General features: G+C 39.2%; 1 protein-coding gene across 3 annotated transcripts in view; it reads right to left on the bottom strand.

Annotated features, from left to right (window-relative positions):
• Positions 1–18,172, bottom strand: part of LOC127566949 (electroneutral sodium bicarbonate exchanger 1-like) — a 158,026-nt gene that overhangs the window by 100,033 nt on the left and 39,821 nt on the right. Inside the window, exons 2-3 of one of the 3 annotated variants that reach the window (XM_052009506.1) lie at positions 1,263–1,351; positions 696–780 (exon numbers count right to left, since the gene is read on the bottom strand). In XM_052009506.1, the coding sequence (XP_051865466.1) occupies positions 696–780; positions 1,263–1,310 (133 nt within the window). In that variant the 5' untranslated portion in view covers positions 1,311–1,351. The remainder of the gene's footprint in view (positions 1–695; positions 781–1,262; positions 1,352–18,172) is intronic. The other 2 variants (XM_052009507.1, XM_052009508.1) reach the window with 2 other exon arrangements.

The raw sequence follows: 18,172 nt of genomic DNA, 5'->3' as shown, positions 1-18,172 counted from the left end.
CCCTTAAAATGATATAAATTCCATGATCTTAAAAAACTCAAAGTTTGAGATTTCAGGTTCTACTTTAACCAGATGTGCATTTCCTAATCTTTCTATAGAATGTTGAAAAGGATTAAAATTAGTGTCTTTTGCCTCCTGATCCGAGGTCTGAAAATTCAGTCTGCTCAGACAGCTTGATGAAGTCACCATTTCAGGACACCATAGATCCTCTACAGATGGCATCCCATTGTAAATCACATTAGTAAAGAAGTCCATACTATTTATTCTTTGTGGGCAATCTTTTATAAAACCAGCAGTAAGCACTGTCCTTTTGCCATTGACTTTTGAAATTCTGGACATCTTTTAAGCCTAACGTTAAGAGCAACAGGACAGAGGTTTAGTAAGTTGCACTACTGTTGGCACTGCCATTAAAAACATTCAGCAATGGGAGCCACTTTTCTGGTGCCATTTACCTTTATATTGTGGACATAGCCGAGACATGTTAGTTCCTTCATAACCCAAAATTACTTAGCCAATGAAGCATAGAAGTAAACAGCAAAAGGTATCATCAGAACATGTCTGTGTAGCAGCTCATATTGAATCTCTTCCAATCCAGTTATTATATTACTTGTTGACAGGTTCAATGTGCAATTAGGAAACATTTCCAAAACACATTTCTCAGTGATTTGTGAAATATTATGCATGCACAAATATACCTTCTAGCTCTTCTTTTTCATAGTGAATGTTGAGAATTGAACTAGTTCCACCTTGGTCCACCACAGCCTCTTCATCATGTCTCTGCTGGAAACAGAAATCAAAGCATTAAGTCTCAATATTACTGATACATTCAAGGAGATGTGTACTACTGAATGCAACAGCTACCCTCAACACCTTCCAGCACAACCCACCAGTCTGAGTCACTCAAAGCACCCACAACTCTTTCTAGAGAAATGCAGATGGAGGGGTGGATACAATTGATTTAAATTTTGTCCAGAAAATAGGTTAGATATCAGTAAAGCAGGTCACATGCTATGCTACAATCAATGGGCCTTCCCTGGTTGGTAGCACTTGAAAATTGATAAATGCGGTAATGTTTCTCATGGTTAATTGGCATACAACTTCTCGAAATCAGCTTTGAAACACCATTCTATGCAATTCTAGCAATTGTTTTCATTTTGCATTTTTAAATGCGCCAATTCCCTGCCTATGCAAGCTTTTGGATACAGATTTTTATCAAGCTAAGACCACCAAAGTCCTGCAGTGATTAATAGTTGCTTTTTTACCCAAGAACCAGATTCCAGTCCAATCTCCTTATTGGCTCCAAGGACCATAGATGAAACGAATACAGGTAGTTCTGCTCGAACGCACGTTTCTATAAAGGCGAATTGAATACAACGCGATGAATTATGAGCATAATTCCAGTTACCTAAGAAATTGACAAGGAGAAAATAAAGCTGGTCTTGGTAACTGGGGGGGGGGGGGGGGGGGGGGGGGGGGAGACGGAGAAACAAAAAGAAACTATTTACATGCAACCTCTTCGCAGCAGCATTGTCTCTTAAGTCCGGAGGCTGCCAATTTCACCTTGGGAGGCCACTTCCATTGATACTCGTGCAAGGAGGATACTTTATTAAACAAAATGCAACTGACAGCCTTCAGTATTTTTAGCTTGCAGGAACAAAAAAAAACTTGTAGCTATTAAAAACACCTTTAGTTTTGAAAATTCTGCGGGAAAAAAACTTGTTATTGCGTGTGTTAAACTGTCGAGCCCCTAACCACCGCCCCCCCCTCCCCCTTAACACAACGGTTTCTAGAACTCATGTTTTGTAACACGAAGTTTTAGGAACGCAACTATCACATTATAGCAGAACTGCGTGTACAATCCTTGCTGGGTTCAAGTGAGTTTGGAAAAAAACACCGATTGCGGACGCACACGAAACTGAAAGTATCAAAGACAAATGCTGTTTCAGAGGAAGTAGGAAAAATTTACACTTGCGTTGTAGTAATTTTGAGAGGTTGAAGTTTGGGAAGATCAGGACGAGATTGAAGTTCTTTTCTAAACTGAACATTAGGAAGTGGAGCAGCTTTCCATTCTTTAGCACAGAAATGCCTCATCCTGAGAGGCATAAAGAATGGAAATTTAAAAAAGTGTTTCACCCTCTGTTGCTTACAAGTTAGGACCATCATTTCCACAAGAATGGATGAAAATTGCACCTTTGGCTATTAATTCTACCATGCATTTAAATCTACATACCACAGCAAACAGAAGTCATGACAATACCAGTATCATTCGCTTTTCAGGAGATTGTCAAATATTTAGCGTTGCAAATTGCAATGTTTTTCAACCAATTGCTTGTTGGAATGAATTGAAAAGATTCTTTTCAGTATCCCTAATATTTTTCAACACTTGTTCTAAGTAATAATTTAGACTTGAGCAGATCTTCTGCCCTGACGCTTGCATGTACAGGGATTTCCCCATGTTTCTCCACAGAAGTCCTGAAGTCTTGTGCTAGCTTAGTCTTCAACAGGTGTCAATATGTGCACGTGTGCAGAGTGTACGCGAGTGTGCAGACCATTTCCTTTAACTCCATTATTAAATTCTAATAAGTCTTCGTGATTTTTTTAAAAAACGTTTACAAGTGTCAAAAATTTAAGCATTCAAGGGCAGCAACAACTGACAGCTGATGAACCTAGTACAGGCTCTCAAAAGATTGTTCTGAGACAGTCTCAACACGATATTAAGTCGCACCTATGTGCTGGCAGGCATCTGGCAATCCTATGGCAGGGAAAAAATCTGCTCCCCTCATTCAGAACTAGTAAATATCGACTCAAACTAAACCCAACTTGCTTGAACAGAAATTGCCCACAAGAAACTAAACAGGGATAAAGATGTCAGTTAAATTGCACCTTTTGAATAAGCATCCAAATCTAAAGAGGTAAAAACCAAAACATCTTGGTTCTGAAGTAGCAGATAACAGTCAAAGGCACAGCACTTTTCTTCTTGTATCTTGATATTCTTTCCTTGAAGAATCATGTTTCCGTGGCAAAGCTTTTGAAGAATTTGTCAGCTGATTAACAATCTGACAAACTTCAATCTCTTTACTGGCTGTATCTTGCAATGCATCATTGTAAACAGAATGCTGCAGTGTTTGATCTGATTTGGCTAATGTCTCCCAAGGCAGTGATAGATGGTTCCAAGATGGAAAGGGGACACATTGGTACTGTAGCTTTCAAAAGTCAAATCATTGAGATAACCCTTGCAAGAGGCAACCATCTCAAGACTTGAGAATTGTTTTTCTGAAAGCTAGGCAACCTGTCAATTTACCATTTTCCCCTCATTAATCGTTAGTTCACTCCTTTCATTAGCTTACTAATTTGTTTACTTTCTGACCTTGTCCTGCATTTTGCACTCTAGGCCATTGGAAGATACAAATTGTTTATCATTGAGTACTTGCTGGCTTAACAAACAAGCCCCCTTAAAAACATGTTCCAAATTTCAAAGCAAGTATTCCATGCCCGAGACTTGTCACTTTCCGGAGATTTCTCCCCCCCCCCCCCCAAACATTAAAATTTCTCACAAGCACTCAGAATTAACATTGGAATTATGCACATCAGTACTTCCACAAATAGCAATTAGTATTGTGCACCCTTAACTGCAATCCTTGCATTTGTAAACTTTAGTGATTTTGAAAGATGATTTTAAGAGCAAAATAATAGTGCACACATTCACATGCTCTATTCACTCATTTTTGAACAATTTTTTCTTGGCCTGTTGTAATGTGGGTCAATTCTGCAAATCTTCCTATTACATTCATTGCAAACAGTAGCACCTATTTTCTTGGGTTGCACACAAAATTGAAAAGCAACTTCTTCCAAATTTGACATTTGCTTGTTTTGATTCAACATCTTACAGAATTAGTTGTGTATCATTTGCCAGAATATGTATGGTCTTTGGATTCATATTGCACTCTACAGACTGTTTGGAGGAGGATCCAAATTCAAGTGCAATTGCAAGCCTAGGGCTCCATAGTATGGCAGCAGTTAGTGCTGCTGCCGTAGAGCTCCAGAAACCCAGGTTCAATCCAGACTCAAGGTGCTGTCTGTGTCAAGTTTGTACATCCTCCTTGTGACCCTGTGGTTTCCTCCAGGTGCTCCCATTTCCTTCCACATCTCAAAAGTGAAACCAATTGATCAGTTAATTGGCTACTCTTGCTTCTATTGTAAGTGGGTGTCAAGAGAATCAGGTATTGAAGGGCATGAGAGAATAGGTTACATGGAACTAAGTGGGGGAAATGGGACTGACGGGCATGCTCTGAGAATTAGCATAGGCTCATTGAGTATGTTTCAAGATAAAATGAGAAAAACAAAAACATGAATTAGTTCCTTTCAAAGTTAAATTCCTAAATATTTTAGATTTCAGCCCAAGGTACAAGCATATACTTCTTTCCCCCTTTTCATTCATCCTCTCCAAAAAATTTAAACCATTGTGCAGTCTAGAGAAGCCTTCAACTTTGGTTGAAGTATTGTAGCTACCGTCCCCTAGTACCCCCATTTCCATATGCACTCAAGGAATTTTTCAGATATGCAAGTCATTAGAATGGCCAAAATAAACACTAATGATGCATTGGTGACATGAACAAATATTCAGAAGGTGAAAACAAATCTTCAAAGTTATAGATTGCTGCACAGACCAGCAAAAAAAAACAATTCCAGCCCTAAAAACACTGCAATCTGTAGACCAGGCAATTAATCTTAATTGTGAGGCAAAGTAAGCAGGCATTAGTTAAGAATTTAATTAGATTCAGTTAGTTAGTTGGCACAGTGCACTTTCAAGCAACATTGCAACAAGCAACTTACTTCCTCACACCCAAAACAAGTCTTTCCACCATCTACAAAGGTACAAGCAAGCAGTGCAATGAAACATACTTCCATGGATGAATGTAGCTCCAACAACACTAAAACAGCTCAACACCATCCAGGACAAAGCAACCCATTTACAACCCTAAATTCATTCCTACCACTACGAGAGCAAAGTGGCTGCAGTGTGCATTGTCTACAAAATGCACTAGTTACTCACCTAGGCAACTCCAACAGCACCTCAAACCTGTAGTCTCTACCATGGAGGACAAGGATAGCAGACATATGGGACCACCACGTGCGGGTCCCTCCCCAAGTCGCATACTATCCTGACTGGAAAATACATCACGAGTCCATCAGTGAGTCCAACTCCTGGAACACCCTGTCCTACACCATTGTGTGAGTACCAGAAGGACTGCAGCAGTTCAAAGCAATAGCTTACCAAGGACAATTAGGGATGAGCACCAACTGCTGCCTCTGCCAGAAATGCCCACGGAGAAATTTAAAAAAGTAAGAGGTTTACATTACATGAGAATTGTTTGGACCTCTAGGGAGGTTGGAGATGCAAAATAGAATATTGGAGAGATTATGGAAATCTACACTTCCAAGAATTAAGATTTGGCGAGAGCTTCACAGACCATTCAATCTCATCACAAGAAGTCCAGGTGATGAGTGAAGACAGTTTAACCAAGTTCCCAAACTGAATTGTACAATGGAAGAGTTGATGCAGAATATAATCAAGTCAAGAAGTGTACTTTCAGAGATGGATGCTACAACACCTATTGCGTCTCCGATTAACATAAGTAACACAAACCCATTTAAAGGTTGAACAGCCTTCAAAAGATCAGGGAATTTGGAGATGTTAATTAGTTTCACTCTTCTTTGAATGTGGGAAACATTGCAGGATTGTTATCATGTGCCATTGTGACTTCCGTCATGTGATTCATGCACAATCTAAGAACCACTTTGAATAAACCACACGTTTCAGAGCCACATTTCCCATGCATTATTCTTCACATCTTCCAAGCTGCCACACTAAGAACTCAAAGTTTACATCCAAGGCATTTATGAACCACTAATCACAAAAAAGCCTTGCCCTCATGTGCACGACTTGAGTGCAAGGTCCTGTTACTACAATGAACGAGAAAAAATATTAGCCCAATAGCGAGGCACCATTCAGAAACAAACATAATTGGTGTACTAAGCAATCAGCAGCAGAGCCCACTTGCTCTCCAATCTCCATAAGACTGAAACTATGCAAAGCCACCTCTGCTGGTAAATCAATCCATCTTTGCTAAGCAAACAGTATGCTATACCTATGCACATCAAAGCTTCTTTCATAAAGAATGCTGATCAAGACTAGTAAAGCAGAATAAAAGTTTAAAACATCTGCAGCCATTCAAAAATTTTGTTTACAATATTTAAATATTTACCATTTCTCCAATTTTCCAACTATGGGCTCAACCTAGGCAGGTTATCTCCTTCCATTCCTCCACAGTTCAAAGCACCAAGCACAATGCCCAAGGTGACCAACCACTTCCCCTATCATACCATGATCACCAACTTAGAATGATTGTTCGAGCATAGGTGGTGACTATTTGGTCCATTGAATGTATAGCAACTCCTTCTACAGCACTTATTTCCTCAACTAATTCCCTTTTGAAAGCTCCAATTGGTTGTTCCCACCATTCCTGCAGATATGTTGAAAATCATAACCATTTTCCTCATAGCTCCTCACATTTTCTTTCTTCTTCCCCCACCCCAATTATGTCTCGTCTGTCCTTTGGTTCTTCCTAGAATCTCTCATGGCAACAGCTTTTGTTTACCCTGTCTAAACTTGTCCACATCAATCCAATTTCTGCTCAACCTTACTTGCTTCAAGAACAGCATCAGCTTAAAAACTCAAATAGCAGGAATAGGCCATTCAGCCTCTCATGCCCATTCTGCCATTCAATAAAATCATGGCTGATCTTTTACTTCACTTTCCTGCACTAACCTCATCCATGCTGCCCTTAATATCCAAATCTTAGTCTCTGCTTCAAATATACTCAGTGACTGAGCCTCCACAGCCCTCTGGGGCAGAGAATTCCAAAGATTCACCACCCTCTGGGTAAAGAGATTGCTCCTCTAAATGGAGAATCCCTTACCTTGAGACACTGAACCCCAATTCTAGTCATCCCAGCTAAAGGAAAACACCATTCATCTACTCTGCCAAACTCACAAGACTTCTGTACTGTTGAAGGTGATCACCACTTATTCTTCTAGAAATCATAGGCCCAGTCTGCTTAACATCTCTTTATACAACAAGCCCACCATCCCAGGAAGTCAAGTCTGTGAACCTTCCCTCTATCACAAGTAAATCCTTCAAGTACTTTCCTCCTTTTGTGGGTGGCAAAATGGTGCAGTTAGCAGAACTGCTGCCTCACATCAACCCAGGTTCAATCCTGACCTACAGTGCTGTGTGGAATTTGCCACTTTGTCACATTTCAACCACATACATGATGGCTTTAAGATGACTCATTTGTGCAATTAATTCACTTCTTTACAAGAGTGCATTCAGAAAGAGCCTTCAATGTTGTCTTTTACCATTTTCCCCACTGTCAATTTGAAGGCATACCCTTTTGTTTACCCCCAGGAGACGGCCATTCAGCCCATCAGATCCATGCCAGCTCCAAGTACAGAATTCTGTCAGTCCCATTCTCCTGTAGGTTTGAGAGGTTATCAACTCCCCCGGTAACCAGCATGTCTTTGGGATGTGGATGGAAACAGAAGCACTCAGTGGTAACCTGTGGTCACGGAGAACATGTAAACTTCATACCAAGACCACCCAAGGTCAGACACAGATAGTGCTGTACAGGGACCCCTAACTGCTGCACCATCATGCCCCTTCTTTGCACCGACTTACTGACAGATTCTGATTATTTTGCACTCTTCTCTTAACTTTAATTTTTTCCTCATTAGAACTAAACCACCACCTGCTTTCCCAACTAATTTAAACTCTTATCTGCAGCCCCAGTTATTCAATTTGCTCACTGGTCCAAGCCTAATTTAAGTGCAGCTCATCTGAACAGAACAGTGCATGGTCTAGTACTTTTCCCAGTACTCCAAGAACCGAAACTCATTTCTCTTGCACCCATCTTCAAGCCATATATGCTATTATCTGATCTTATTAACCCTGTTCCAATTTGCACATGGTTTGGGTAATAATCCAGAGATAACTTTTGTGGGTCTGCTTTTTAATTTTGGACCAGAGCAGAACCTTGATCTATTGGTCTCTAACTGGTTGAAATCCCTCACCCATGGAGCCATTCTTCTAAATCTCTTGTACCTCCTCTAAAAGCCTTAATACATCAAGTCTGTTAACCAGAGCTGGACATAGTATTCCAGCTGTTGGCCTAACAAGTTGTTTTTACAAAGGTTCAATGCAACTTCCTTGCTTTTGTACTCTACCTCTTCATGAAGCCCACTGATCACACTCTCAACATCTCCTGCCACTTCAAAGATTTAGACAAGATCTTCCTGCTCCTGCACACCCTTCAGATGAATGTAATTCCTTTGGATTTATACAAAGAAACACAGGGGTAATAATTCCACTCTACTGTACTACCATTCACAAGGACAAGTTGGACTGCAGATAGTTGCTATGTTGAAACATTGGTTTTCCTTTCATTACATTCAAAATGGCAGAGTACTACTCTGTATTGTGGCAGATTGGTGGAGTAAGAATCACAATTGAGATGTACTACACTTTGATGTTGCAAGAATAGCTTCCACTTAACTGCATCACCTAATTACAAAATAGTTAACATTCATTCTTATTATTTTCCATTTAACATCTGACTTGTTACAGATGAATTTCTATTGTGCACTCAAATGGATTTTCAGCAGATCAGAAGGTTAATTGAATACATCATGTCGTATGAGCAGCTAATTCTGGAATACTTTTTGGCCTCTGATTCCCACATGTTGATACATTTCAAAAGGAGATGTTTGCTACCCCAAATCACTAGTCAATAGCCAGCATACCCTGTATGGGCTCAGTCTTTATCAGCATGTCCAATGGCAAAATGTTCTGATCCTCAAAAAAAAGGGGCATACATTTCTCAAATCTGAAGTTACTGGAAGGAATTGTAAAGGCAGCTTCCAACATGCACTGAGAGCAGGTTAAAAAGACTTCAAAATGGACTGAAAGAAATGGATTCCAGACAGAAAATACAAAATGTAAAGCTCAGCTGAAATGACAAAACGTGGGGAAAGATCTGAAGTACAAGTTTAAGTAGAATCATGAGAGTTGAGAGAAGGGAAAGCATAATTAGACTAGGGTGGTCCAACAGTAGAAAACAACAAGAGTTGCTGATGCTGATATTACTCCACTATTTCCCTTGACACCAGGTCAATAAAATGGTGTATTAAAATATCAGCAGTTGATCCATTTTACTCAAGGTAGTACTATACATCTGCACTTATGATTCAAGTGCTAGATGGGACATGCAATTTTAAACAAAAGTGGACATCCTGGTTGCCTTCCTCAAAAAGAAAACTGATCACAATGGCACCCATTTTTACTGCTGGGCAATTCAGCTGCTTGATGCTGACAAATCTTTCATGAAAGAGTGCATCATGTTGCAACAGTGGTGGTGGGTTCATCTCTACAGATTCGGTAAATTGTTATCCTAGCAGTGGCAGAAGGAAATTTTCATTACAAACAGATTGAATGCTTCACAATTACATTTGGAATTCAGGCTTAAAAAAAGCAATATTTGGAAAAACTTGTAAACCCCACATGGACGATACAGATATTTTAAAAAATGATCAAATATATTTTAACTACAGGGAACTTTGATAGCTGAAATTTCTGCAACCCCTGGGTGCAGGAAGCAGAAAGAAATTTTTCATAGTTCAACTCCTTTATATTTCAGAATAACTTTTCATTCAAAAGGCTTAACAGTCAAGTTACATTTTACTTTAAGTACCATTACCTTTGAATACAACTCATCCAGATGAGTAAAGAGGTATCGATGGCTCAGACAAAAATTGAAACTGGCTGCAACTTCCAGGATCCAGACAATTGAGTCATTATTTAAGATTGTTTTGCATCTATAACAAATGTGACATTTAGAATGTGCCAGAAACAAGACATGTTATAGGTGTACATCAATTACCAGCAACCACAATCTTACATGTGACAGTCCTGACTCACATGGCCAATTGTACATCTGAGAGCAAGTGACATGTTAAAAAATGCTTCCCTACATTAAAATTTGCCATGCAAATTCAAATTATTGTTCTGCTATTATTAGTTGGCAAAGAAATCCAGTGGCCTCACCCAAGATTAAGAAGCCTCACCTTCCACAGCACATTCTCCATGCTGAAGTTGTTTCTTAGCCAAGCTCTGGTTATATGTACACAACCAACCTCTTCCACTGAAGATCCAATCCTTTAATATCAATTTCTTACAACCCTGCATCCGACCATTCTTAACCTGAGTTATTCAGAGCTTCTCAACTCAGAGCTGAATTTTGAATTGCTATGGGAAAGAGCTGGAGGCTTTCTGACCCCTGACAAATGTATCCTTAAAGTTAACCAACATTTTACAACCACCTAATGTAACCACTTATCCTCATTAATAGGAAATAAATTAGGTGCCACCAGCACTGGAATTATGGATTTGTGATACATTTTGCACTGACTGGAAATAAAGTCTGCATTTGACTACCTTGGCTCAATTTATAGCATTCCTGCTACAGAGTCAGAAGGTTTCAGGTTCAAACCCCTTTCAACATTCTGAACAGTTAAAATAATACTTCAGTGGAACACTAAGAAAATTGTGCATCACTGGGATCTTGGCTTGCATTCAGTATCCAAGATCACTCACGTAAGCAACTCCTCCTTGACCAAATTGGTATAACCTTCTACCTCACCAAAACATTAGGTAGTTTGTGGCACATCCAATGGTTAAACAGGAAAAAACTTCAACTGCATTTAGTTTATGATTATGTACTCTCAATCTTGGATTTGTGGTGGGGGAAAAATAAAACTTCACATTAAGCTGTGGTTTGGGCTACAATATCTCAACATGGGTTAGTTAGTAATTGAACAAGTGAACAAAGATTAATATGCATTGCATTTCTTCAGTTACAGTCTAAACTAACACCCCCTCAAGACAGGGAACTCAATAGCCTATCACTGCCTACTGTGCAAAATTTAAAGTTAACTGGACAAGTTGCCATCTCAATTGTTCTTGTACTTCTCTGAACTTCCAGAGAACTTCCTTCAATACAGAAGGAAGGATCTGTCCATTAGAACAAATTTAGATGTACTTTTAAAAAGTTGTCCAGAACATGGAATTTAGAGTTGCCAATCTAAACACATTGAAATAAAACCCATGGGATGTTTATTATTGAATTACTTGACCATTCTTTGGATATCTGCCACAGACAATCTAATCTTTAGCTATTGTTACTAGCTTGCTGTGAGTGAATCTCGACTTTAACCAGTATGTATGATAATTAAAAGGAGGAAACTAATATCCTGATAAATCATGACAAAAATTATTCATCTTTGTTCATGTTAATTTTTGGATGTGCTATTTTCAAACATTGCCAAAGGATTATAAAGATTATCATTTCATTTGCAATTTGTAGGATATTGCTGTGAGCAAACCAACTGCTGTACTTGCCTACAACAGCAAATGCACTTCAACAGTAATCTATTGGACATCAAGTACTTTGGAGTGTCAAGGTTGTAACGAAGGACTATACAAATGCATTCATTCCTTTCGAAGTTTAACATTAATTTACACTTTCACATATTATGGTAATTATTATATAGGCAAACACCACCAGAAATGCCCACAAGACAGCTGAGAGGAGAATGCTGATCCCAATATCAGAAGGATTTCTTGCTGGTCTTTAAATGGTCTCAGGGATCTACATGAAATCACCAGAACAGATAAGCAGGGCCTCTGTTTAATATCTCATCAGAAGGGGTGCTGCAGACAAAGTAGGTGGGATTGTCAGAATTTTACAGTACAGAAACAGGTCCTTTAGGTCCATGCTGAACAGAGTACCATCTATACTAATCCCATTTACCAGCACTTGGTCTACAAGCCTTCCTTACCTTGGTGATTCAAGTTCTCACCCAAGTACTTAAACATTGGAGGCAGAATCACTCTCACCACCCCTTCAGCCATGTGTTCCAGACAATTTCCAATCACCTCTGGATTAAACAAAAAAATTCTTCTGCCAATCGCTTTTACACCTTCTAACCCCTGCCTTAAACCTACACCCTCTGGTTTTACCACACCTCTGCTATGGGGGTGTGAGAAAGTGGGCAGGGCAGCAACTTTATCCACTGGTGCACAGAGAGCGAGAGCGAGAGCGATTCATTGAGACATACTAATACAATTACATAGGACTTTGGTGAGATGACACCTGGAGTATTGTGAAGTTGGTCTCCTTACCTAGAAAAAAAGGTAATATCCTTACGATAAAAAGGGATTGCAAAAATTTCCTAGTCTGGCTGGTTTGCCATACAAGGAGATCAAGTAGACTCAGACTATATTCTGTAGTTAGAGGTCTCATTGAAACTTACAATTATTTCAGGGCTTTATAGACTGACAGCATTTTTTTGCTTGACTGAGGAATCTACAACCAAGAGTCACAGTATCAGAATACAAGGTCATTTAGGATTGAAACAAATAATTTCACTCCAGTGGATGGTGAATCTTTGGAATTCTTTATCCCACAGGGTTTCATTGGCCAAGTTGGACTTAACAAATATTGATCTGTTTTGAATTAAGATATTAAGGGAATCAAAGGACATGGGGATAGTGCAGGAAAATGGGACCGAGTTAGAGTATGAGGCATGATCATGATAAATGCCAGAGCAGCTTCAAAGTGCCAAATGGCCTACTCCTGTTTTAACACTCAGACAATGCAAGGTCTCAAACAGCTAAAGGATAATGTGTAACCTTTCATTCTATTAAGATGGAAATATCAACTGTCCATTCTGTATTCCTCCCTTCAGGGTTATATCATGAAGTGGTTCGTGGATAACTTGATGTTAATTCAAAAGACTGGAATTTTTCTTCTACAAGCCCTCTAAAGCTGCAAGGCAATGAAAAAGAATTTAGATACAGTTTTTTCATATTTAGCATCATTGCTGAGGGTGGTAGACTCAGCCAACTCCATTATGGGTACAACCCCTCCCACCAGAGGAAATCTTCAAGAGGCAGTGCCTCAAGGAGGCAGCATCCATCACTAAGGACCCTCACCATCTGGGACATGTCCTCTTCTTGTTACTTACATCAGGGAGGTGGTACAGGAGCCTGAAGACCCACACTCAACAACAATTCAGGAACAGCTTCTTCCCCTCCACCATCAGATTTCTGAATGGTCCATGAACACTACATTCTGTTTTTTGGCACAACTTATTTTTGTAATTACTAATATTTTTGTATTTGTAATTTATAGCAATTTTATGTCTTTGCACTGTACTGCTGCAAAAACAACAAATTTCACATCATATAAGTCAGTGATAATAAACCTGATTCTGGTGGTAAATTGAGAATGGAAGTGTGTGTGTTGGGGAGGGGGGGGGCAGGCAGTAAGTGGGTCACAGTACCAGAGGATGGCATTGAGGAGAAAAGATTGTCCAAAATTAATAAACCCCTTGAAATAAATGAATATTCATTTTGGTCTCAGATTTTAAAAAGCACATTTTGGGTATTTTTGGAGTAAAAAAAACATTAAGAATAAAGTAGGTCTCAGAGGTGGTAACATGTATTAGGAGTTGCAGAGAAAAGGTACGCAGCAGGAACAGGGATAAATGCACAGCTTAAGGATCGAGTTTCTCAAGGACAACAATCCAAAAGATTTCACACAGAGCCTGTTTTAATGCATTACCAAAACGAAGAACTGCAATAAATTTTCCTAGAAATATATAGCTTTACCTTTGAGAATAACTAGATCCAGGGAGAAACTATCTGCCTTGATAAGTTCCTTCTAAACCCACACTGTCACCCCACCTACATACAATATAGTTTTGCTTCATACTGACCCTACAAAAGAGCACAAATATCTACCATGAACCAGTGCAATTTGATAGCATTGCAGTGTATTTAACTTTAAATTTTTGTTTTATAAAGTAATGGGTGGCTTGATGGCACTGCAGGTAGAGTCACTACATCACAGCTCCAGTGACCTGGGTTCAATTCTGACCTCTGGTGGTGCCTGCACAGAATCTGCATTCTCACTGACTGTGTGAGTTGCCTCCCACATCCCAGATTTGCTGGTTATTAGCCACTAAATTATCCCCAGTGTAGGTGGACAGGAAGAGAATCAGGGGCCTTAATGGGCATGAGAGAATGAGTTACAAGGAAATAAGTGAGGGATCAGAATTGGTCCAGGAGCTGGCATAAGCTTAAGGGCCAAATAGCCTCCTAAATCACAAGATAAATACAAAAATAAAAAATGATTAAGGGGTGGGGTAACTAGGTGCAAGTTAACAGTATTTTTAATAAATACCCAGTATCTATGATTAATCAGATTTTAAATAAATGAAAACAAAAGCATTTGTATCTAATATTGGCTAATTGAAGTAAATTTTTAAAAATGCACTTGAAGTCTTTAGATCCATGGCTTTAAGTGTCCTTGCACACGTTCTTTTTCTTTCAAAGAGGCTACTTGAAAACCTGAAAATAAGTGATTAGTAAAAACTTATGGCGGTGATGAATATTATCTGGGAAAATGGCCAGTTTTATGGATGTTGTTAAGTTCTGGCACTTTTTAAGAACATAGTACAAAAGATCATGGAAACTAAATTTGCATGGAGAATTTGATAGTCTGTCCTGCTGTTCGATGAATTACAACAAATAAATCAGTGCAATCAACTGGAAACTTAAGGTCACAGCACTTATTCAGTTCTATGGTTCTCTCGAAAACCTTCAATTATACAAATATTTACTCCCGATGCAAATCCACATGTCATATGGTCACAGCTGTTTTCAAGATGATCTTAGGTCACTAAACTGCAATGCACACCTCAGGATAGAAATTAAGTTGACCAAACATTTGCTTAAAGACAAGCTTCATGGTTCCAACAAGAGTTAAAAATTATAAACAAGTGTTGTGTGTTCAAATCCAATGATCCACCAAGCAGACATTATTATGTTAAGAGGCAAAGAAACTTCAATGAACTGATGGGTTGAGACCCACAGGGGAAATTTGAACATCAATACCTATGCAATGCAGTACTTACTGCAGGGAATTTGCAACCTGCAGTTCTAAAAACATTAGCTAGCTTGTCATTTGGACCAGCTTTTGTCCAATCACATGGTCAGAGCTACAGTTGAAAAAATTAAATGTTAAAATAAAATTACCTTCCATCAGGAATGCACTACAAACAACAATCATAGGCCATGCATTTTTCAATGCAGGCTCAGCAGTACTAGCCTTTCGGTTACATGTGGGTGGCAAGCAGTCCTTTTGTACATCCTCCTCCATCCGACAGCCTGCAGTATTTTCATCCAAAAATAAAATCATCATTTAGGTTATTCTGAAGAGGCGTCAATCATGCCTTTCATCCTATGAAAAGCTGTTCCTTCCTCTGGTTGCACAAATTACTTTCTTCACCAAATGCAGAGTAAGCTGTCTACTTAAATCATATCTTAGAAAAAAGTTAAGGATTAATCTCAGGAAAGTAAACTATGTAATTACTATTTTTATCTTCATGGATTTCAACTATGTCATGTCAGACAGGTGACTACCACTCTGAAACTTGAGTGATTTAAACATGGCACTGGCATAATTATATTAGCTGGGATGTCCAAATGAAATGGTCTTCATAATGCAAAATACATTTGTAACAGTACTGGGATACTGCAGCCTACTAAACAATCATAGTTAAGTGTTATGGAGGCAACTTGGTAACAATTTAAAGTAGGCTGCAACAAAGCCCAGCAAAGATTCAAAAATAGTATGTTAGTGACTGCCAATGCAATGGGATAAGAACAAGTTACAGCAAACACTGGGAAATGTGATAGGTACTACATGTTATGCATCTAATTATTTCTTAAATTATTCAAGCATTTTCACCTTCACCACTCTGCCCAAGTGATAATGACACAACAGGAACTGGAGGTCAGTCTTAAAAACCTTTTACTAGCTTGATGAAAAACATGCTGCTGCTGGAGGAACTCAACAGGCCAGGCAGCATCTGTGGAGAAAAGCAGGCGGTCAATGTTTCGGGTTAGGACCCTTCTTCAGGACTGAAGATAGGAAGATAGGTCCTGACCCGAAACATTGACCACCTGCTTTTATCCACAGATGCTGCCTGGCCTGCTCAGTTCCTCCAGCATCATGTTTTTCATCTAGATTCCAGCATCTGCAGTCCTTTGTTTCTCTAGTTTTACTATCTTGAACCTGTGCAGTGTATTTACATTAGTTTAACAGACCATATCCGTTCCCTTAATCTTATCTGACCAGGTAGTAGATGTGACCCAGTGGTGACACGCACAGAGTTAAGTCAGTTTCTAGAGACCCAAAGACAATCTAAACTGACTAGTTCTGTAGAGGGAGTACTGTCCTGCCAGGAGGTAAATCTTCAGATGAGACCCAAGAAAATAGAGCAGCAAGCATTTTAGTTGGCCCTTTGAGCCAGCCTCACTGTTCAAATAGTTTCTAAATGACTTTCAACCTCAACTCCACTTACCTCAGGAGAGAATTCCCAAGATCAATCACTCCAAGTCTCATCTCAATGACGACTCCTTTATTGAGATTGTGACCCTAGTTTTAGCCTCCAAACCAGGAAAACATCTTCTCCAAATGTCAAGCCCCTTTAAAAATTTTGTTTTTCCATTAAAATCATTGCTAAATCCTCAAATTTGGGGGAACACAAATCCCATCTACTCAACTTTTATCCCAGAAAAATCAGTCAACTGAAACTTGTTGCAATTGAGACAAAACCGCCTATTACTCCACGGGTGGTGTGACATATCCTTGTGATAGGATTAACCTGTAAGAGTAAAGATTACTGTTCTAATTGCTTTCCTAATTGCTTGTTGTGTATGCACATTAGAATTCTTGTATACTCAAAGTTAATGTTTCCAAGTCTATCATTCAAAATCCAAGGATGTGCTGAGACAATTGTTTTGGTCACTGCCTACCACATCAAAATTCAGTTGTGACTCAACCCTGAGGCTTTGAGAATAAGTTACTGGTAATGACCTCATTTCACACTTGAAAATGTTCTCATGGGTCTCATTTGGATTCTGTTGCAAGCATGGTGGTGGTTTTGTGCTGTGCATGTTTGTTGTTGGGTTGAGGGGTGGTATGGTGGTGGTGGTGGTGGTGGAGGAGAGATAGATAGATGGTGGGAGAGAACACAGATCAGGATACAGGCCTTGTATTTAATAGGTCAGCAAGATCAGGGAGACACTAAAGAAGAGATTTGACCAAACACCTCCCAGTGTATTATCAAGTGTAAGATAGTTGTCCCAGGTGTGCCTGAAATTGGGTCACCCAGGGCAACATGCTCCAAAATGAGTGATGCAGAAATTACATGGAGTTTGCAAAGATGATTTGTAACTGAGAATGCCTGGTTCAATTTCCTAATTTGCATTATTTGAACCCAGAAGCAGTCATAAACATTTACTCCAGGTTGAAGCTCATTTTCAACCACATAGGGCCAAGCAGCACCATGCAATCCTATTTTTAGGCAGAGTTTGGCTTCCATACATTTGCCACATGTATTCGATCTGCCACCTTCTTGCAAACAACTTAATGTGCCTCTAACTCTGGGCAGACTATTCACATCTTTCTCAAAAACTTTCCCCTCTAACTTTGCATCGTCAGCAAATCTGAATACATTATAATCAAGTCCCAATCACTGATCCATTTGGTACCCAAATTAGTCTACCAACCTGAAAGTGGCCCATTTATCTGTGTTCTCATGAATCTGCAATCTAGTCTAATCTTGCCCCCAATCTTCTGAACCCATTTGTGTGAACCTTTTGTGAAGCACTTTATCATATGCTTTTCAAAAAGCCTCATGAAATTCCATTTACTGTTCTTTGCTAGTTAAAATTTAATCATCATTTCCCTTTCACATTTTCTGAATGCTTTATCACATTCCTAGAATGCTATCATTTTTCCTACTTAAAGCTAATTGTTGAACAATGGTTTCTTCTCTCCTTTTCTTAAATAACAGGGTTACATTTATTACTTTCCATTGCAGATACATCAAATCTGATGAGTTCTGCAAGATTAAAACTAAGATGCAAAGGCACCATCTGTCCTCAGGTGAACATTATAGATCCCAATGCACTACTTGATCAGAA

The sequence above is a fragment of the Pristis pectinata genome, chromosome X, assembly GCF_009764475.1.
Source record: "Pristis pectinata isolate sPriPec2 chromosome X, sPriPec2.1.pri, whole genome shotgun sequence".
Classification (NCBI taxonomy): domain Eukaryota; kingdom Metazoa; phylum Chordata; class Chondrichthyes; order Rhinopristiformes; family Pristidae; genus Pristis; species Pristis pectinata.
Note: the sequence above shows the minus strand (reverse complement) of the source record. Positions and strands in the feature narration are given on the sequence as shown.